Source organism: Spea bombifrons, chromosome 9 (assembly GCF_027358695.1).
Source record: "Spea bombifrons isolate aSpeBom1 chromosome 9, aSpeBom1.2.pri, whole genome shotgun sequence".
Lineage (NCBI taxonomy): Eukaryota > Metazoa > Chordata > Amphibia > Anura > Pelobatidae > Spea > Spea bombifrons.
Genome location: NC_071095.1, coordinates 28,959,897 through 28,982,745, shown reverse-complemented (window position 1 = coordinate 28,982,745; position 22,849 = coordinate 28,959,897). Strand labels below are relative to the sequence as shown.

The 22,849-nt window shown below is 41.9% G+C and overlaps 1 protein-coding gene across 2 annotated transcripts in view; it reads left to right on the top strand.

The window, feature by feature from the left end:
* Positions 1–22,849, top strand: part of PRKD1 (protein kinase D1) — an 86,399-nt gene that overhangs the window by 6,971 nt on the left and 56,579 nt on the right. For both annotated transcript variants that reach the window (XR_008355478.1, XM_053474845.1), the window contains exon 2: positions 22,791–22,849. This exon is cut by the window's right edge and continues 80 nt beyond it. Coding sequence is in view for 1 of the 2 variants with exons in the window: in XM_053474845.1 (XP_053330820.1) it covers positions 22,791–22,849 (59 nt within the window). In the remaining variant the exon portion in view is untranslated. The remainder of the gene's footprint in view (positions 1–22,790) is intronic.

Below are 22,849 nucleotides of genomic sequence, written 5' to 3'. Positions count from 1 at the left end.
TTCAGGCTTTTTGTTTTTTTCCTAAATTAATATTTTGATTTTGGGGGGTCGTCTTATAATCGGGGTCGTCTTATAATCGAGCAAATACGGTACTTCCGTCTTTACATAGTTTAATGTGCTGACAACAAAATCACGCAAACATTCTTAATGGAAATCAAATTTATCAACCCATGGAGGTCTGGATTTGGAGTCACACTCAAAATCAAAATGGAAAACCACACTACAGGCTGATCCAACGTTGATGTAATGTCCTTAAAACAAGTCACGATGAGGCTCAGTAGTGTGTGGCCTCCATGTGCCCGTATGACCTCTCTACAACTGCTGGGCATGCTCCTGATGAGGTTGCGGTTGGTCTCCTGAGGGATGTCCTCAGAGACCTGGACTAAAGCATCCGCCAACTCCTGGACAGTCTGTGGTGCAACGTGGTGTTGGTGGATGGAGCGAAACATGATGTCCCAGATGTGCTCAATCGGATTCAGGTCTGGGGAACAGGCGGGCCGGTCCATAGCATCAATGCCTTCCTCTTGCAGGAACTGCTGACACACTCCAGCCACATGGGGTCTAGCATTGTCTTGCATTAGGAGGAACCCAGGGCCAACCGCACCAGCATATGGTCTCACAAGGGGTCTGAGGATCTCATCTCGGTACCTAATGGCAGTCAGGCTACCTCTGGCAAGCACATGGAGGGCTGTGCGGCCCCCCAAAGAAATGCCACCCCACACCATTATGACCCACCGCCAAACCGGTAATGCTGGAGGATGCTGCAGGCAGCAGAACGCTCTCCACGGCGTCTCCAGACTGTCACGTCTGTCACATGTGCTCAGTGTGAACCTGCTTTCATCTGTGAAGAGCACAGGGCGCCAGTGGTGAATATGCCAATCCTGGTGTTCTCTGGCAAATGCCAAACGCCCTCATACCACCCTCATGGAGTCTGTTTCTGACCGTTTGAGTGGACGCATTCACATTTGTGGCCTGCTGGAGGTCATTTTGCAGGGCTCTGGCAGTGCTCCTCCTGCTCCTCCTTGCACAAAGGGCGGAGGTAGCGGTCCTGCTGCTGGGTTGTTGCCCTCCTACGGCCTCCTCCACATCTCCTGATGTACTAGCCTGTCTCCTGGTAGCGCCTCCATGCTCTGGACACTACGCTGATAGACACAGCAAACCTTCTTGCCACAGCTCGCATTGATGTGCCAACCTGGATGAGCTGCACTACCTGAGCCACTTGTGTGGGTTGTAGACTCCGTCTCATGCTACCACTAGAGCGAAAGCACCGCCAGCATTCAAAAGTGACCAAAACACCAGCCAGGAAGCATAGGAACTGAGAAGTGGTCTGTGGTCACCACCTGCTGAACCACTCCTTTATTGGGGGTGTCTTGCTAGTTGCCTAAAATTTCCATCTGTTGTCTGTTCCATTTGCACGACAGCATGTGGAATGGATTGTCCATCAGTGTTACTTCCTGAGTGGACAGTGTGATTTCACAGAAGTGTGATTGACTTCGAGTTACATTGTGTTGTTTCAGTGTTCCCTCTATTATTTTGAGCAGTGTATTATAGATACCTTTTATAAGGCTAGATGTTGGGGAGAGAGAGTTGCTTTGAGAATAAAGCCCCCCCCCGGCATTATGAAACAGCGGGGAAAGTTAGGGCCAGCAGTTTTGTGACAGTTGTGAGCTCTGTCCATGCATTAGACCGGGTTACTGCAGTTAGGCATTCAGTCACCCCTCAGCGACCAGCGGATGGCTTAATGTTTAACTCTTTGTAAGTCTTGGTCATGCGTCTGGAGAGCCTGTTGTTGCCGCCCTGGTTTTATTACAAATCCAGGGTTCAGTCAGCTTGATTCTTTCAAATGAAGAAAGTAGGGGGTATGTCGCTCATCAGACGACTTTTGGTGGAATGTGTAAATTATATGGACTATGCAACCCTCTCATGCAGAGATTGTAATAACTACCTGCCGCTATACATTATATACATGTCGCCATGAAGATAGGCTTTATTTTTATTTTAAATATCTCATTTTAGTACTTGCTCGGAAATCTCTTTCCAACTTTAAGATTTCCTTGTTGAAGTCGCTTCAGTTTTTGTTTTCTTTTCAAAGGTCAGCTTACTCTTACTCAGAGACTCATCCCAGATGGCAGTCTGTTACCGGATCTCGCAAGATGGTGACAGGGCTGCATTTCAAGCATATTTCCTGCTTGTCTGGATGTTTATGGGGCAAACAAAAATGATGCTTTTTGATTCTACACCCTTGAGAATTAACAGTGGAACTAAAGAACAAATTAAAAATGCCAGTAAACCCCAAAAAGTGTCATTTTTCGAAGAGCGGTGTTTTTGGACTTAGACACGACTTTCTCACAGAGACGGGCACTGCCAGCCTGCAGACAGTAGTCAAGTATGACACCGGGACAGTGGACCTGGTTGGTTGGGTGTATGGAGGCATTATCCATGCCGATAACGGGAAGCTCAGTGGTAGAGATGCTGTACTTCAGTTTGTGGGATGCCGTTCAAGACCGATTTTCAGCAGAAATGTTTTGTTTCCGTCACTTTTTTTGGTGCATATAAGACTGGGCTGCCTACTAAAGTTTCTGCTTTCCGTTCTTTAACACCATTGCGTACATACGGTACTGTTGAAGTGGCACCGCTTCATTCATGGCTTCTGATAAGATGCCGTCACTCAGCAGGTAAGTAAGCCCAAGGTTTTCCATTAGCTGAGAACACACCTTCTCACAGAGCCAAAGCAACGCTTTTCTTATTCATACGGGATGAAACTTTTCCATTCAGACAAAACCTCTTTTCTGTCCCTGGTCATGATGGTGTATAAGTGAGATGTTGAACTGTGAAGTAGATCGAGCCCGATGAATGCTCAGTTCGATGCCCAGGGGCACGTGAAAGAGAAATCAGGCGCTGCCTAATATAACAGGAAGTTATTTTACTTCTTACGTCTTGTTTAATCTTGGTTTATTATATGGCACACAGCAGTGGACTGTGTTCTGGTAACTGCAGAGTTAAACAGACCATGGAAATTGTGGTCTGCGAGCCAGGAAACCGACACAAAGGCAGAGGCTGCCGGACTTGGCAATGTGTCTTTTTCGCTGGGAATTTGACATTTTTACTACAAGAGACCTTACAGGCTTATGTAATTTCAAATTGCGGCCTTTATTTTCTTTGATTTTTTTTATTTTTTATTTTTCCGCAACATATTGTTTGCGGAATAAAAGAAGTGTGATTTCTGTCCGCGTTGAGGATTACCTTGCCTGCCAGCTCAAAGGAAGGCAGGGACAAATTGTGGAACCGAGTATCTTTTGTTCGGTTTACTTTCTAGCAAATTGGTTAGCGCGTTTTGCAAGGGCTCCTCTTTGCCAATCAATGCTGAAAATGTGAGGTTTTCTTTTCTTTTTAATGCCTCTTTAAATGCGGCTCGTTGCCACGGCACATGTAAGGTCTGTGTTTTTACGTGCATTTACGGTGGGTCACCCAACATACTCTCCAGTAATATATTAGGTGAAATTGTTAGAACAAAAGGTATTTGTTTGCAGTTTAATACATTTTCCCCTGCTGTGTTTTCCCTTGCGATGCGCATGTAGGAGCTGCCGGTTTAGAGAGGACTGTTCACCAGCGATTAGTGATTTCAGTCTCCCATAGCTTCGCTATACGTTGTGAAAGTCTAACCTTTGGGAGCTTCTGCAGCAGGCACAGCCGGACTGGCCCTGTATCATGTATAGTTAAACCAGCGAGATTTGTGCCAAGTCTCCTCGCCCATTGAATTGCAGATTTCACTGGGCCGGCTCGGCCCTTCTAGTTTCAGAAGCCTGCCGTTGTTGGCCCTTCGTAATTAATTGTAAAGTGAGGGCTTTGTTCCGTCAACGTTTCCGTTCGTATAAAGACCCTTAAACTTTCAAATACTGAATGTAACTGTCAAAACAAATCATTTCATATGAAACAAAGTTGCACTACATCACATGTATCCAAAATAATCTCGTAGCTTGATGACTGATACACATTGGTGTTAAAGTCACGTCCTCAAGGCCAGTACTCGGTGCGTGGTTTGATGTAGGTGTAGTCAATGAATAGCTTCTTGGATATTGTGTAACTATAATTCATATGATGCCGTCCAAGTTGCACGTTATTAGACTTGTGATAATTGTAGTTCCAAAACATTCCGGGAGCTACCGGTTTGATTTCTTTGGGATGGAACTCTTCGGGGCTCTTTCTGATTGGACTCGTGAATTCTGTAGGTTAAAACAAATCTTTCATAGCCGAACATGCTCAGCTACCCTCTTCTTCAGTAGAGTTGCCAGAGACAGTTCTCTGTGAGGTGCGATGCAAAGGGAGTGGGTGTAGTGTATGGATGTGTTTGTGGATGCCTTGCTATCAGTATGTATTCGTGTGTGTATATGTGTATGTGTTTGTGTATGCCTTGCTATCAGTATGTATTCGTGTGTGTGTATGTGTGTGTTTCAGTGCTGTGTGTGGGTCAGACTAGGGTTAGTGGCACCTGGGGGAAGGAGAGGAGGAGAATAGACTGACGGATATGCGCTGAACGTTGAATTGATGTTTCTCCAGTTTTCTCCAACCTTTGCCAGTTGCCTTCATTCACCAAATTTTTTTTAAATGGATGAATGTTTTTACTAATTTATCAATCCTTTACTAAATGGATTACCATTAATATATATTTGCCAAGTCTTTAATGTATTGATCAATACTTTTATTAAAAACATTATTCTATTTATTACTTCTACGTTACATCTACTAATTTTTTTTTAGAATGGGACATATTTCTTAATTGAGACACTATATGGACAAAAGTATTGGGACACCTGACCATTGCATCATCAGGAACTTTGATGACTTTGATGCCTCCGTTTGCATCTATAACAGCCTCCGCTCCTGGAAAGGCTTTCCACAAGATTTTGGGGAGTTTCTGTGGGAATTCTTGCCCATTTTTCCAGTAGAGCATTTATGAGCTTGGGCACTGATGTTGAGCGAGGAGGTCTTGCTCGCAATCTCCGTTTCAGTTCATGCCAAAGGTGTTCGATGGGGTTGAGGTCGGGGCTCTCTGCGGTCCGGTCAAGTTCTTCCACACAAAGCTGCAACCATGTCTATAAGGCCCTTGCTTTGTGCGCTGGAGCCCAGTCATGCTGGATTAGGAAAGGGCCTTCCCCAAATTGAAAGCATAGCATTGTGCAAAATATCTTGCCCCGTCATAAACATGATTGGAAAATAAGTCGACTCCTACGTTTTTTGGCTAGTTCCTAGATCCAAACCAATTTGTCGACCGCTGATGTATATATAATTATTTTCTTCCTTCTTCCTCCATGATCCTATAATTCTTGCCACCGATTGGCTGCTTAAGCTGAATCTCCCCCCCACGGCTTTGCAAAACAAACCTCACAAGCTTTTCAAATGGCCACGCACCTTTCATATGCATTTGATGGCCGGAATGTCCCTCTAATCATTAGGTTATTCATTTTTAAGTTTAAATCGAAATGTGCCTCATTCACTCTCTAAAAATGGATCAAGTGCAGCGTCGAGATCAGAGTGAACCCAAGTCTTACATAAGAAAACACACGGCTGAAATGCTATACAAACGTGATAGAAGTCACCTTTCCAATGCTTTTATTATCAAATCTGTATGTCCTGCCAGACTGAAAATAGTGTACGTTCTGATGCAGAACGACGGAGGGTTTGTTTGGTTCTTGTCTGGTAATAGACTTGAGGTTTTATATTAAAAGTAATTCAAAGAGGTGAAAATATGGAAATCGTTAGGAAATTTTCATCACTTGTTATGGTGATATCACTTTTACAGCGTTATAATAAAATTGCTTTCTGTGTCTGTCCTCGATCCTACTTTGCTAACTTTTCTACTTGCGGAGCATCCTGCGGCTTCCAGATGCTGCCCACCCCTCCCTCTCCCGAATCTCCGCCAGTTTAGGAGGGGTGGAAGATGGCTCGGTTTACACTCCTCCCCCTCCATCCTGGGCAGTTTAATCCTTTTGCTGCCAGAGACGTTTGGATCACGGCGCTGTCGATTAAGCCGCAAAGTCTATGGATTACAAACTAGTCCTTAAAGGAGAATCGTATAGCTGAACGAGGAGACAAACCTTAGACGTTTTCTCTTTACTCAGTGTGACTAATTTCGATCTGTAAGCTTTCCTTAACTGCGTGCCCATCTATGTAATGAATTAGTCGTTTTTGGCAGTTGGGAGTTAAAAGATGACAAGATATTTGTTTACGAATTTCTTCGAGAGCAGCAGTAATAGTGTTGTAACTTTTTTATGAAAGATGTTTTATGGATTTTTTTTCTGGGCCCTATCAGATTTATACGCAGAGAGCTGTTTTTTGGGGGTCCACTATGACCTTAGGGCCTGCTTCCATCACCCGTTGTTGTGCAAAAACCAGACACCTCCCGACAACCTGTCCTCTGTCATCCTTGACCATTCTACTCTGTTTATGCCCTTTGCCCTTGATCAATTATTCTCCTTTGTTTTTTTTGTTATCTTCCTCCGTAAAAAGGGGGCTTGCAGGCATAAGGGAGGTAAAACAAAAATGGCGGAGATGGTCAATGCATTGCTGTATTTTCCATAAAGCCATATAAACGGGCCGTGCCTCACAGAGACAGTGTCCCTTTAATCTCAATTCTGTAATGTAGCTATCGGGAGATAATCTCGCGGGCGTATTTCTCTAATTCTGCTGTTACTTTTTGGAGGTGATGGGTTATTTTCCAGGTTTCTAGCACTTTGATGTCATTAAAGAGATAGAAAGTTTCATATACGTGAGTGGTTTGTTGTGTACCTTTTTTAAATAGGCCTCGTTTCTTTTCTCCTATTTTCCCAAGCTCTGGCTTTTTGCCGTCTTTCCACGTATACAGTGTAATAACCATTGGCCGGGATCCTCCATTCCCTTGCTTGACTCCCTTTTATTACGCTTCCTATTACTCCATTAACCCTTTCCCAGTCGATCTCTCATCACCAGTTTGTCGACACGCTTTACTCTGTTTAGAGTTTTAAATAATGATATTTTTCTGTATACAGTAAACAGTACAGTGTTAATTTGCCACTGTTTAAAGCAGAGATCCTCATACTTACAACCTAGCATGGCTTTCACTGTAGTAAAGTACGGCAACCAGAGGGTTAAGAGGCCAGAAAACCTAAGAATATTTGTACATCGCTGTTTTATTTCAGGTACGACATCTGAAGCTCGCCTTTGTTGTTTTGACCTTACAAGTGCATTTCCGTGGATTATCTAATTTCATTATAATTCGTAGCAGTAAAGGGGTTGACCGGCACACGCAGTGTTAAACCAAACACTTTGCAGGCAACAGAAAGTTTCCATTCCCACATCCTGAAAATAAAAAAAAGTCCTGTAAAGCAAAGAGCCGTCAAGTTCAGGCTTCCCGCTTCCCTCTGGCCTGGAATATGCTAAGAATATGTGACACCGAGAGGAAGAGGCAGGCGCATTTCAAAGACAGATAAGCCGAAGGGGGAAACGTTTGGTTTTGACAGAAGCGTTTCTCAGACGTATTTGGAAGTAAATTATTTTGGAATGGTATTTAATTAGAATACAGATTTTAGACTATTTCTTCAGAAACGTTGGGCTAGAAGTCAGATCTGATGAGATCCATGGTCAAACATGTTGGGCTTACCCACCAAACAGGGAGTCTGTGTGCGCGCCATCTTCACTATGTGGGGCCAAACGAATTCCTTGTTGGCTACATCAAGACCGCATCTCGTAGCTGCCACCAACTGAGTATCCGCTCTCTCTCCTCACAGTTCCTCCCTAGACCAGGGTAACACGATGGAGATGATGTGTTTAAGCACTTTTAGGTGATGGCAGATGCAAGATAAAGCCTCAGTTGTCATAGGCATGTAGAAATATAAATCCTCATATGTCCTTACATTTTTGCATTTAGATATGGCTGCTACAAGCCTTGGAAAATCTATCCTAGATATATAATATTTTTATCTACCATTTTGTTGTAGAGCCATACTATATAAATAGGGATATGAGTGCTTTTATTTTTTTTTTTCCTATTTTGTAAATTGTATATCAACCGTTTAGACTCAATTGACCAATTAACATAGGAAGGGCTACGAGTTACTCTTTTCAGTGGTGTCCATTATGTTACTTTTGTTTGTAATAAGCCTCTAAAATAAAAGCACTCCAGATGAGGCCAGGTGAGCCGGAGTATTGAGGATAAAGCCCGGTGAAGGGCGTTTCTGAGGCCAGTTTGAGAGCGCCTTGTGCTCTGGCAGATTAGGAGCTCCGTAAAAGAGGATCAGGTGTAAGTCTATAGCGTAGCGGAATCGAGCATCCTTTGTAAGCAGCGTATTGTGTAGCGATTGTGTGATGTGTTATTAGAAACGCCATTCTATACCCTGTGCACAGTAATGCGTTTCATGCAGGCTTCAGTGGGTGCTCGGCATCGCCCATCTCCCCTGGAGGTCATGCCCTCGCCTCATGTCTTGTTAATAAGCTGTCATCGCTGTTCTCATTCAAAATATTTGTTGAGAGTGTTGGTTTCACTTGGGAGCACAGCTTGATCATGAGTCTGGCTTAACATTTTGGGTTCTGTAGTGTTTGGCCAGAAACGTCTTACCGGATTCACTTCTCTCCATCTTGCGTGCTGTCGTCTGTTATAAAACAGCGATGGTAATACCTGCGCAAGAAGGGTAAATTGTATTCCGGCTTACGAGTTATAGGTCGTTGCACAGTCATGATCCTGAATTGGCTTTAAAGCTATTGTGACGGCTCTTGATTGCACATAAACATGTAATTATTTGACTAGTAGAGCCGGGGATTATCTGTTAGTTTGATCTGTGGAATGACTGGCCTTTTAGTTAGTATTTAAAAAGTAAAGACATATAAATGAATCTAGATGTGTGTTGTGTACGTGAGCTGTATGTATGTAGATTAAATGGGATGTTATACATGCTAAAAAATGGAAGAATCAAATGTTCTGTCAGATAAACTGATTGTAAGCTCTCAGACAAAGCTGCCTTATCTATTGAGTTTTCATACAGTCATACACTACTATCATGTAATAATCATTTCCAAGATAACATAGTCAGGTCTGGCGCAGACTTTTTTTTTTTTTTGCAGTAACTGCTCGCCTATTTCCCTAATGCGTTTCTGCCAAGGAGCTTTAGCATACAATTCTCCCTGACCCAGCTTAACAGCAGAAGCTGTGCCTTGATGGGCCTTGATGGGCCTTTATGCTGGCTTTAATCTTCCTGAAACCTACCTATATTTCAGTTAAACCATACAATAAAACTCTTCCTCCTGCTTATCTACAAGCTGTCTGTATATGGCTCCTAATGCTTAAAAAAAAGGATACCGTGCCCTATACAGTATTGGAGGCTAGCATTGACGCTCCTTTTAGTTCCAGTAAACTTCCTGGAGACTGCCATTGTTGTTGGTCATGTGATATGTTTTGGGTGACTTAGCAAGTGTGGTCCTCGTAACAATGGAATTTTTTTTTGACTTTTAAGAAATCTGTGAAAAGTGAAAAATATATAGGAATTAAAACTTTTCCAAATCATTAGCCTTAAAATACACCCAGCTGTCAAAGAACTTGGGTTGTCATATGCCCTTTCTAGCTTTCCACTAAGCTAAAGTTTGCTTAATTTGGTGAATTAAATGCTTGTTGTAAAATAGATCATGCTAATAGGTCGCGCTTATTCTTCACTAACATAAAGGTGTCCATGATCAGTTTGCATGAGGAGTGCTGAGTGGAGGAAGCCTTTGGCTTGGATTACCACTTGGGTTGAACGCTACCAGCCTTCCAATGACGCTGCTTCTTTTAATCTGTAAACACCATGAATGTAAGATTTGGGAATGTAAAGAACTGGGGAGAGAGAAGTGCTTAAGAGACATGCCTAGGAAAAGGGTTTTTCAAAGGCAAAGGACTCTGAGTGGGATATAACGTCCAAGTTTATGCCTTTATCCTAACGAAAATGAAGTCTTATCTGCGTCGTGTTTGGATAAACGTATTGGGTAGCTTTCTAATACTTCCATTAGGCAATTAAATAATTTGAGCTGCTTTAAGAGCAGAAAGCCACGTTTTTGGCATTGAATGGTTAGCTCACAGATATATGTACAGCCTCTGTTGGGTATTTTCAGTATGTCGACACATTGCTATAAAATATACATAATTTTTCCATAATTTGTTTCAAGCATATGGAGAATCTCCTGGCAAAAGCATTAAGAGAAAAAAAAAATACTCTTGGAAAATGAAATGTTATCCCTGATTTTGACCTCTCCGTACCGAGTGAAACAGATTCCAGTGCACACCTTACCGTTTATTTTGACTTCCCTCTATTTTCTGGCACCTCTCCAAACTTGAAGCAATTTGTCATTATTTCCTTATAGGAAAGATAGCTAAGATAGCAGTAAACAAATACACAGCGAGAGTAGATCTAGGCTCAAGAACAGTAAAGACTGAGCAAGAATAAGGCTTGACTGTGATTTTAATACTCATGGCTCGTGTAGATGGACCGGTAGGGCTTGAGGATATATAAACAAAGTATACATTAAGTCAGAGCCCCATGCTATTTAGATATATACATAAGGATTATGTAGTAGGATGTGAGTGAGCACCTGGGGTGACCCTAGATGTGCCCGAATCCCTTCATTGCCGCTTGCTTTCAGGGCTTCCACCTTTCCCAAATGATATATTTTACAGTTCTGTACACTAAATAAACCTATGAGCGTGTTAACAGTTTACCATACGGGAAGGTATGCCTGTTCTCTGGTTTGGCATGATTACTCCTCTCGTTTAAGGTAATACTCCTCTGTTGTTGAGTTGCAGGTTTAAGAAGAAAGAAGAGATCTTTGTTGTGGGAAACGAATCCCACACCTCTGCTTCCATGAGGCCAAAATAAAGATCTATTAGTACATTTACAATATCAAGCAAAGCTCAGCCTGTGGGAGGTTTGTTAGTGGATTTAGTAATGCTAGTGTCTGCGGTGTCGACTGTCCTCCCTTCAAAGTTGAAGTCGGTGACCTCGGACAACATCGTTGTTCTGACATGGCCTGTGTGTCAGCGCAGCTCTGGGTGGTGTTCTGCTAATAACTGACCTGCCAGCCTTCCAAACAGGGAGTGTCATCACTATGGAATGAATCACACCGATCCAGGTGTGTCTGCCGTGTGATCTCAATGCCACGGTGCCAGCTCGACGGCCAGGCTTAAAGGTTCTGTTCCACTTATTGTTTCTAATCGGTGATTACAGATGCATAGGAACAACATGTCTAAGAAAATGTTCTCCTCAAAGGTGTGAGTGTTAGATGTTTTCATAATGGAAACTATTGGTTGGATAGTCCACTAGATTTTATTATAAGTGTCATCGACGTATGTGGATAGACCAATTCGAAGACTATAAAAACCAGACGTAATGGGAAAACCGTGTGATTACGCGAGACTGGTGGCAATACCTGAATTCTGTTCCATTTCACGTGTTTTTCGCTGCAGTAGGTATCACAACTCCGCAGCAGGAAAAAACCCGGAACAAGCTGGATTAATAACACTATTCTTTGCCGTAATATCGTGTTGTTCAGATGGAAGAGAAATACCTTGCGCTGTTTTTCTGTTCCTTTTTTTTTTTTCTTGTCGTTAGGATAATAGATGCAGAGAAAGTTCATGGTTATGTAGCCTCTGCATTATGGGTAAAGTGCAAGAGGAGTGCTTTGCTAGACTGGAGTCTTTGACCTTGGTTGGTATAAAAACGAAACATAAAAACATAATTCAGAGGCAGCTGAGAAAAAAAATAAAGCAACGAAATAAAGTCGGACCCTGTTGGCCGATCCCGCTCAGATTAAAAAGGTTTTATCTCTTCCCAGCTCTTACTTTTTAATGTTATACGCACTAAATAACCATAATGCTGTTTACATATTAATATAAGCAATATGTTTGTATTAGGAAACCCGTGTTATGTGTATAACAGGGAAGGTTGCATGATTATTATTTATCTCATAATTTTAAGATGCTGCTTGATCCTGATTGGTGCAGACAGGCTTGGTAAGCTTCAGCAAGGTAATGATGGGTAACATCAGAAAAGGAGCTGAATTGGCTCATACTTTATATTGCCACGTGTGGCCACACGCCAACGCAACGCAATTATTCTATTGGTAACCTGTGTGTATTTGGCTAAACAGCTGTGATGTTTTGCATCATCTTGCAGTCGCTACCTTATCGATGTATCTGTTGAACACTTTACGTATATCCTGTTCCAACATTTGTAGTCAAAAGCCTACGGAAGAAATGCCAACTGTACTAGACGACACCTCGTGGCAGATTTGTTGGCTAGTTGGAGGACCTCTATGCTCTTCATGTTTTCATCTATGTGCCTGTCAGCCAGCTGGTGCAGTGGTTTGTGTTTTCTGTATCATTATGATCATAGTTCGAGCCGCCATACAAGTAATAACTTTAAATGATCAGTGAATCTGTCCACTTGGCAATGAAGATGTTAATTTCCTTAGAGCAAATAACTGGTAATATAATACATATTGTTAAAAACCGTCTCTCCAGTGCAGAATATAAAGAGAATTGTGAGTAATAAAGGAGACCTTTTTAAATATTTACAATGGTGCGCATTCGGTGGAGGAATGGAAACCTTTTCACTGAGTTCTCCTTCTTTTTTCCGAAACAAAATGATCACAGGAGGAATTCTACAACCATATGCGATGGAAATGAGAAATGTAAACAGCGGTGGTTATTGAGAAGTGCTGTGAGGCAGGGTGCTCCATAGTCTGTTCTCCACTAACGCTAAATTTGTGACTTTTGAAGAAAAATGGAATTTCCAAGTTTAAACCAAAGAGCTTCAGCGCTCCTGGTCAAGTACAATGACCGGCTGAACGCTGCAGTATCGGTTACATAAAACATTTAAACGCGCCCATCACGCACAGTAATTCTGCATGTGGAGAACAATGCACGATGTGTGGTGGTCAGAATTTTGTTCTAGTAGTAGGCTGACTCAAATTCCAGAATGGTTTTAAAGGTGTGCTGCTCCATCTACTCTTCTGACATATATAAACACTTTATTAAAAACATGATTTTTAGTCAAGATAAGATGGGAACGCTTCATTGTCATGTGACAGAAAAGCATCTTCGAGTACATTTTAGGTGGACGCATGCATTTTAATGCTTGCACACTGTAGGATGCGTTTTTTATTTATTTCGGTTCCCGCCGATAGAAAGTTAAACTTCTGTCTTATTTTACTCCATTTGCACTCTGTGCTGCATACAGGAAGTGTACACAGGAAGTATACTCAGGTACACATCCTGCACATGCTCTGTAACACTTCATTGAAGTCAGTCCTCCAGCTGAAGTTAGTGTGAGTAGCAGTTACATGTTACATGTATGCTAACATTAGTGTTCAGCTAAATGATATGATTGGCTGTTTTGCGATCTTTAGCTGGAGTGCTACTTTAAATTACATTTCTAAACGCCCAGCAGATTCTGTGGTGTTATTACAATGAAAGGAGAGTACAAATGTAACAATATTATAAACTAATATAATGTACAGAAGGAGGAGACAACTCTTCACATGGAAGCTTACAATTTATTAGGAGGTTCAACATCATTGCAACGTTTTCTAACTGCGGTGAGGAGAGATGCTGATGGGGAGAGATGAGCAGCGAGAGAAAGGGAAGACTGGCAGACCAAAGTAATAAGGCAAGAGTCATGATAAAGTACTGAGCATCTAGAGGAAACAAACTTAAGTGTGTTTTGGTGGAGACAGGAATATATATCGGGAATATTATCTTCTAACTCTACTAGCTTAAAGAATATGGGCACCTATTCGAATGCAGTAAAATGTACTAGTGTCCGTGCAAAATGGGCTCCAGTGTGCTTGGGCTCTGAATCATACAATAATGGTGTTTTGCTCAGAAAGCTTGGGTGGAATATTCATTGTACATCAAAGATCCTTTTGACTTTGATCCTGTTTCTGAAAGACCCTCTGTTTTTTAGTCTGTTATTTTTCCATTACCCAACATTAAACATTAACTTTTGAATGCCATGCTACCATTGAGGTCTACGCCCTACGAACGCCACTTGTGCTGGGTGTTAGTTTGTGGCAGGTTACAGGGAGTTCTTTGCTTTTGCCCCTGAGGGCTTCAGCCGCTGTAGCCTCCCCCATAGTGATGCCCCTGCGTAGCGCTATTGCAGTGAAAAATGAGAGGTACCGATAACAAAATAACATCAACAAAATGAACATTGATTTGGAAAAACCCAGGACATTGGTACGGATATAGAAGAGAACCCTGCTCTTGTGATCTAAGTCCTCCCTAACTGAGTATTTTTAAAGTTTTTTTTTTTTTTTTTTTTGAGTGCTCTCTAAAATATCTGTTACAGTAATCGCTGTTATTATTATTATACACTAGCAGGTACATCCCTCCGGCCTTCACCTTTTCTTTGGTTCAATCAAGTTTAATTTTTCCCTTTTATTTCACTTCGTCCTGTGTGTGCTGCCTGGTCTGTAGGAGGCTACAGTAACATAGTCTGTAACCTTCTTGGTTAAGCCTGGCTTACTATATCGAGTGAAATCTCTGACCTTTGGAAGTTACACAAAATGCTCAAGACTAACAGATCTTCCTCGGCATGTAATTTATCCTCGGTATGTAATTTATCCTAGGTAATCGTTTCACTGGCCATCAAACAGCACTCACCGTATGTTTCAGGGTCTCTAACTTCCCCTGGAGATACTGAGACATTACTCCAGCTTTATGACATTTAAAATACAATGCGGGCATTCCGAGCTCTTTGAAAAGAAGAACAACGCAGGAGAAAGGAGGAAAGGTCCTTAAAGGCGGGCAATTTGGCGATCTCTTTATGTGCCATTCTGGTGTCCGGCCAGGGGGTTCTTCACTTTCCCAACGTTCACGTTTTATAGTCTTAAATGCTTACCAAGCTCGTGCAATGGTGTTTTAGGTTTATTGTAGCAGCTCCGTGCATATGTATTACTAATTCTGCTTTTCTTTACGTCCCTGAGAATATCCAATTCATGTTCTTGACTGCTTGTCACTGTATTTCCTTGATTATTCCTCCACATGCAGCTGTGCCTCCACTTTGACGCGGGTTGATTGATTTAGACAGCGTTTATAAGAGGAATGAAGGTAACAGAGGTGTCTTCTGGAAAACATTTGGTTGTGCGTGTTTTATTTTATTTTATTATTTGTTAATGTACTCGGGTATTCTGAATTAATATAACCCCTGATTATAATCTCTTAATATCTGACACATTTTCTCTTACTGACTTAAGATATGTTCCGTTGGCCGGGGCAATGCCTCTGACCATCTCCTGCCACAGAAAAGGCTGTTTCCTTTTTTTTTTCTTTTCTTATTTAAACCTATTCTGTTAGCAATCGGGTAAGTAAATGGACTGTGTCAGTGTACTAGATCACTCTTTTCATCTATTATCTTCCAATTACACTGAGTGCTTATTTTTCACAGAAATATTTCCCTTGGTTGCCTTTCATGTTAAGTTTACAGCTACCCAGAAACAGGGCCTCGCAATACGCTGCAAATACGCAACTGCCAAATGTCCGTCTTTAGGAAGGACGGCTCTGCCTTTAGGCACCGAATATCCTGGTGTTTGTGCATGACTGAGTAGGTCATGTAAAGTCTTAATAAAAACAGATGGCCCTCTCTGGCCGCTTGTTACGTTGGGGAATATCCTGTTGGCTCTTTTGCACGATGTTGTCGCTATAGTTATAGCTGCGTACGTTGAACGTGCCACTTTTCGCTTATTTCATGTATTCCGTCAGCTGCTTATCCTTTGACTTCATTCTCTATTGCTTTTACATTTGATTTGTTCTGTTTTGTCTCCTTTAATCTTTTTGATTTCATGATCCTTTTGTTCCTTTTCTCTTCGTCGTCGTTAGTTTTTTCTATTCACTCGTTTCACTTTACTTTTCTTTTATGTATGTCACTTTTACATTTCCTAATAGCCACCTATTCTACCCTTTGATCTTTTTCAACTCCTATCCTACTTCCCCTCTAAAGTGGATCTGTCGCTTTTCCCGACTCCTCCATCTGGCAGTTCTATAGTCTAAATAAATCTTTTTAATAGTGTTACCGGCTGAAGAGCGTTTCTATGTTCCACGGGATCAGCCATCTTCCAGTTGGAACTTTTCTCTCCCTTTCTGTTTCTCTCTTACCTACACGGGGAGATGGCCATCGCCAGATAACTCAAGACGATGATCTGTCTCTGTTTCTGCACACCACAAAAATCAAACTGCGCTGGTAATACTGTTTGATCACCCCTCATTGTTTTCTCAGCAGCCCCCCCCGCTTTATTTTTCCCGAATGGTGGTGGTGGGCGATGTATATGTACCTCATGCTTTGAGCACTGTTGCTATAGCACCTGTTCTATTGTCCTTGCTGCTTGAGTGATCCATAAACGGACGGCTCTTTGCTCCCTGCCGTCTTCTCTTTGGAACCTGGCTGAGTGTTCCTGCTTTTTATGCTGTCATATAAAGTGCCTTCACACATGGCAGGGTGGCTTCCATCCTCTGCTTCACTGAGCAGTCGCCATATCCTAGCATATCGCTGTCATCTAACCCATGACTTTCTATAACTTGTTACATTCAAATTCTGTCTGTGCGATCGAGATCACTGTCATTTCACAGTGTGTGTATATATATATATACACCAGGGCTTGACAAATTTGTTGTGAATCTAGGCGCCAGCTAAAAAAGTTAGGAGCCATGATTTTTTTTTAAACAGTTGGTTAGGAGTGATCTGATCATCAGCCCACTTACTAAACTCACAGCATTTGACCTGGAAGCACCCTGGACTTTCAGGTCAGTGCTGTTTTTTTTTTTTTTTTAATTATTTATTTATATATATATATATATATATATATTTTTTTTTTTTTAACGCTTTCAATGCTGATGTTCCATTGGAGCACAGCATTGACTGATATTTAGTACCCACAAGCTTGTGGGGACAAATGTTAACCCCTGCAATGCCACGAATGTGTTCTACACAATTGTGGAATTGAAGGGGTTAACGCTGCTCTATCGCTCTCATGGAGCGATCAGGCAGCAGGGGAGGGTTGGGGCTGGTCTCCACACTTAGCTGGGAAGCAATTGCTGGTCTATAGACCAGCCATTGCAGGGGGGAGTGTCTTTGATGACTGCTGTAGGCTTCCATGCCTACAGGAATCATCAAAGGGCTTGTGGGGGCTCGTTTTTTGTTGTTGCTGGTCTGCCTTACAAAACAGGAATTAACCCCTAAATGCCTTAATCGCGGCATTGAAGGGGTTAACGCTGCCCTGTCGCTCTCATGGAGTGATCAGGCAGCAGGGGGATGTTCTGTCAGGTCCCCACACTTGTGTGGGGACCCAATCAACACTCAACCCCCTTTCCTGAAGCTGCCTGTGGCAGCTGAAAACGCTATTGCAGGTTTTCCTGCAATCGCGGTTTCAGCCTACAGGATCACTCCGTGGGAGTGATCTCAGGCTCGGGGGTGGGCTCTGAGTGGCTGTGCTGTCTGCCCAGACTCCTGGGCAGACAGCAGCAGCAGCGCCCCTGCGTGGTGACGCGGGGGCACTTTTTTTTGTGGATGTAAGAGGCTGACAAACTCCTAGGCGCCAGGACAAAATTCTGAGTTGCCATGGCGACCTGGCGCCTGGGGTTTGTCGAGCCCTGATATATATACACACACACACACACACCCACACACACACCCACACCTATGGCTTTAATCCGCGTTCAACGGGACCCCCACATACTCAAGGTCTATCTCCAACAAAGCATAGAAATGATTGAGTCCCTTCAATTGGAATAAATACAAAGATAAAGTACAAGGTTCCTCTTGCCTCTAGAGTTGCACACTAGCCATCGTATGCATACAATGGGCATCATATGTGTGCCATGTGACCACATCTTTTTCCAGGACGCACCTCAAGATTGTAAGCTTGGTGTATCGGTTTGTCTTAATCTGTCGATTCTCGTCCTGTCATTCCCCTTGAATATATGAATTGTAAGAAGCCATGTGAAAATTGTATATATACAATATATAAAAAAATATAGAAAAATATATAATAATTTGTTGTATGTGGGACGTATCACAGAAGGAAATCAATAACTTGGTTATATATATCCCACATAATGCAGGGGGCAGCAACACTTGATATGTATATTTGCCCCCCCTCCACAAAAAAAAACGGTTAATTGAGGAATATTAGGACAAAATATCATGATCGAATAGTAAATTAAAGAGCTCATAGGCCTAAATGTTAGGTAAGGAGGTGCATGCAGTGGGTGAATGTAAGCATGCATGAAATGGGCTTTAAGACCTATCCTGAACTTAAGACAAGGCAACGTACGGTTTGACGTTTTTACAGCGTGGGCAGAGTAGATGGGCTGACTGGTTCTTATCTATGTGAAAGTGTACGCTCTGTGAAGCCAAATGCTACATATAGAATAATCGGCAGGAAAGTTCTGTTGGTTGCTTATAAAAAGACGGCATCAGATGAATCTCGACATCCGCTGGAGGTCAATGCAGTTCCGGACTCGATACCTTGAATGTTGTTTGTGTATATTGATTAAAAATAGGAGGTTCCGTAGCTCATACTTGCTAGAATGTTATTTTAGTGACCTTTTTTTCAAATTTCTATGGAAACGGTGTCCACATCAGTGGTCTCTCATTATTATTATTTTTTGTTTTAGGTTTTTCTTACAAATGGAAACGGAGCTATCAGTACTACTAGCATATTTAGCCGTTGCCTTTCAGAGGGTAGTAATGGATAAATGTTTACTTTTTATTTGTTTTTTAGCAAATTTAAATATTGCACACGTCGCCAGATGTTAGAATGCTCTTCATAGCTGCGCGTTATGTTACAGAATAGCTGCAAATTGGATTTCTTTCACCTAAATATTGGTGGAACCTGCACTCTACCTTTCACTTTTTACACGGATGTGCCATTTGTTTTTTTTTTAACCTTCCACATAGCCTTGGGCAAGCAGCGTCGTAGAACAGTTTCAAGAAATGTCCTTCGATTATAATTGGAATTCAGAGCTCTGGAATTCTACCTCACGGTACAAGAAATCGTATATATACCGCGGTATTCAAGCATCGCTAACTCAAAAGGTGTTTTCTCAACAAGTCCTCAAGGCCCACCAACGGTCCTGGTTTTTTAATCTCCCCGTTGGAATAGTATGTGGCGGTTACTGGATTCTGCCCCGGTAGAGGACTGACACTCCAGGGAGTTGTGGTTGACCAGCCTTTGTCGAATTATTCCTGTGCTTACAGCATAAGCCATCAAGTATTTGCGAGGAGTCTGAATGGAAAGAGGCATAATTCAAACCCACTGCCATCCCGCTGACACAATGCCACAAAATTGTAATCCCTTTAGTTATAAATTGAGCATTGTAATGGAACTTTCCATAGGACGGAATGGGTAGAAAGACGTAAGGACGTCGCAGAGTTCACCTTTTGACGAAGAAGAATGGCACGCTTGTAGCATGTGTGATCAGGGACTCTGGGTTTGTGTGTTCTTTGTAAACGCCTCGGGGTATATTTCGAAGCCTGTCTTTAGATGCTGTCTACATCAACATGCCATTGAGGCAGACTGGCGCTTCACGTTTACAGCACATCATGGCGAACGCTGCTTTTTACGCCAGCCCTTTTATGCCGCTCTGCATTTGCTGTCGCGTGTTTCTTCTTATAATACATCCATAAATATGTAGCATTCTGTGTCCACGTCGTTTGCTGTATTATGTAATAAGAGCCCGGGCTTCTCTTTCGCAGGCACCAAATGGGAACACAGCGTTATTCTTGCCATCATAAAGGACCCCACTTGAACTCCGTACTGAGAGCACCCACCTGCTCCAGCTAAGCAAACATCTGCCATCAACACGTTTTCCATAGGTTCTCTTTTGTTACCTATCCTTTGCCTTTTAAATGGGAAATCTCGTGGAAATATATTTGAGAAAAAAGTATGGTGCTACACAGAGTAATTTAGGCTGGAAAAACTGTTTATCTAAACGTGTTCCATTAAACGTCCTTCTCTGTAGACACGGGGGTTGCCATTGTTATTTGCGATGGTCTGGGTGACCTGCACACTCAATGATCAGCTAATTCTTCACGGCAATCCTACCAAGTCTGCTCCTACTCTCGCTTTCAATAACCATAATGCCTGGATAAGCGGTTAGGATTGGGCTAAGGTAACAGAGCTAGATCATGACAACAACATATATTAAAAGAAAATAGTGCTTTTTTCTTTTTAGTAAACCATTCTATTTTTTTATATTTTGTCTCTGATATTAATAATGAGTAATAAAAAGTGGGGTATCCAGTTCCGTTAGTTGCACTTCTGCACTATTGAGGGTGGAATCCATAATTTTGAACAGTTAAATTATTTCCCTTTTGCCTAGTCCCATTTTATATACATTTCTATCTCTGTAGGTCATAGAACTACTTAGTAGTAGCATTAAATTGATTGACGATTTGATCTGATCAGATTTGGTCTACTATTCCTCTTTCTAAAGGCTGGGGCTAACGCTCTGCATAAATCCTGTGGTAATGATGATGGTGGCCCCTGGTTTTAGGTGAAAAAAATATGTTCAACCCCCATGGAGTATCGGAGAGGAAAAAAAGTGTTTTCATAAAGTAGAGTTTGCATGATTAGCACAGGGATTTATTGTCATACTGGAGAGAAGGGGTTAATTGCTAATGATTGTCCCCCTTTATTTTGTTTGCATCGCCGGCATTCTGTACCCGCGACCGTGTAATAAATTATGCACATCGTAAACGCTTCCTCACATCCGTTCTCTGAAGAGGTGATTACCCCCAAACATACCTTGCTGTTGTAACCATGGTAACGTACGCAAGATGCCACTCGGCTGTCATGGAGACCCTTTTTTGTCCAAATGATGCAGCTTAAGGGGCTATTAATTGCAAGAGAAGCCCTTGAAAAAGGGCAGACAGCCGCATTACCCCTATGGCTTCAATAAACTAGAATATGCATTGTGTAAATGTTGAAAATAAAACTCTTTAGAGCTTACAAGCCATGACTCGATGGCAGTCTCAGATGCCACAGTGTAGGCACACAACCCATTATCTGCAGTAACGGCAAATACAGGTTTTCCGATCGGCACACAGGGTACGCTTTTAGCTATTATGTTACTGCATATGAATTAGATCATAAGAGGCCTAATGTTTCCATGGGATTGACCGTCTCATTCAGCGGATGAGTTCTTGCAGAGATAATCCACAGGACTTCACTGCGGTGGGTTTCTTGCTGCAATTAGCAGGATATTAGTTTGTAACCGAAAGCTTTATAATATATATATATTATCCCAGGCCAATGGCGGAGCGAAGTAAGCTTCAGCAATGATGTCGTTTACATAAAACATCAATATGTATTATGTTTTGGTCCGTAAATCTACCTGCTTTACATCAATTGTGTGCATCTTATAAATTGCACAAAAAGGTGTATGCATCTACGTCCTTGTTTACCTTCAAAGAAAGAAGGCTCTGCTACAATATAAAACAAACAAAAGATAAAAGGTTTATGCGTAAAGGTGTCTTTCTTTTGTTTATTGACACATTCACCAAATACTAAAAGGTGCAAAATCACACCATAAAATGTGCAACGCATTACGCATAAATATTGTTAAAAAAGATTAAATTAAGCACTGCATCATATATACAGTTTTTTTGGCACTTAGTGTGCGTTTGTTCGAAAGCTTTACGCATTGATGCTTTTGGTCATCTTGTGTATGTATTTGGACACCTGACCATCACACCTAAATGAGCTTGTGGACATCCTATTCTAATACTATGAGCGTTAATATGTAGTTAGTCCCCCTTTGCAGCTATAACAGCTTCTGGGGACGATTTCCACAAGATTTTGGAGAGTTTTTGTGGGAATTTTTTCCCATTCATCCAGTAGAGCATTTGTGAGGTCAGGCGCAACGCTGGATGAGAAGGTCCGGCTCCCAATCTCCGTTCCGGTTCATCCCAAAGGTGTTGGACGGGGTTGAGGTCAGGACTCTGCACTCTGGTCAAGTTGTTCCACACCAAACTCATCCAACCATGTCTGTATGGACCTTGCTTTGTGCGCTGGGGCAGAGCCTTCCCCAAACTAGCGCCAGAAGGTTTGAAGCGTTTAATGTAGCATCTCTTGTGTGCATTCCCCGGGATCAGTCACCTGCATATATCAAACACAGGTATAGTTAAATCAGCCTCAATTAGTATCTGACTGACGCTGCCAACCGCGTTCTCCACTGTTACAGTTTAGTATTTAAAAAGACAAGTGATTTGTCGGCGCAGCGTATGTTTGCAGATACATTCACAGGAGATCCGATGTAGTAAAAATATTAATCTTGAACAAACAAAACAAAAACCAATAAAATCAATTCAGCGTGATTTTCTCCTGCTTAGTAGGAGGGATGTCCACATACTTTTTGTAATACAATGGTGATTTAGTCAAGTTTTGTATCAATACTCATAATTTAAGGCACCTTTCTATATTGTGTGTAGTTGAGTTGATACTTTATTGATTTGATACAATTATTATATTGTTTGGTTTTTCTTTTAAATGTGAAACGAGTTGGTCTGTACCATGTGATTATAATTTTGTGATAAGCGTTTTATTGCATCTTCAAGTTTCCTCCTACATGAATGTGCAGCTTTTCTGAATTTTGCCAACATTGTAATTTTAATTTTAATCTGCGGACACGCTTTAATTTTACTTTTGTATTCCTATTATCTGCTGTCACTGGTTAGAAAACACCTTAAACTTACATTACTTACATATTTTAACCTCTCGATCCATGTTGTTTACAGTTCCCTGAGTGCGGATTCTACGGGATGTACGACAAGATCCTCTTGTTCCGACATGACCC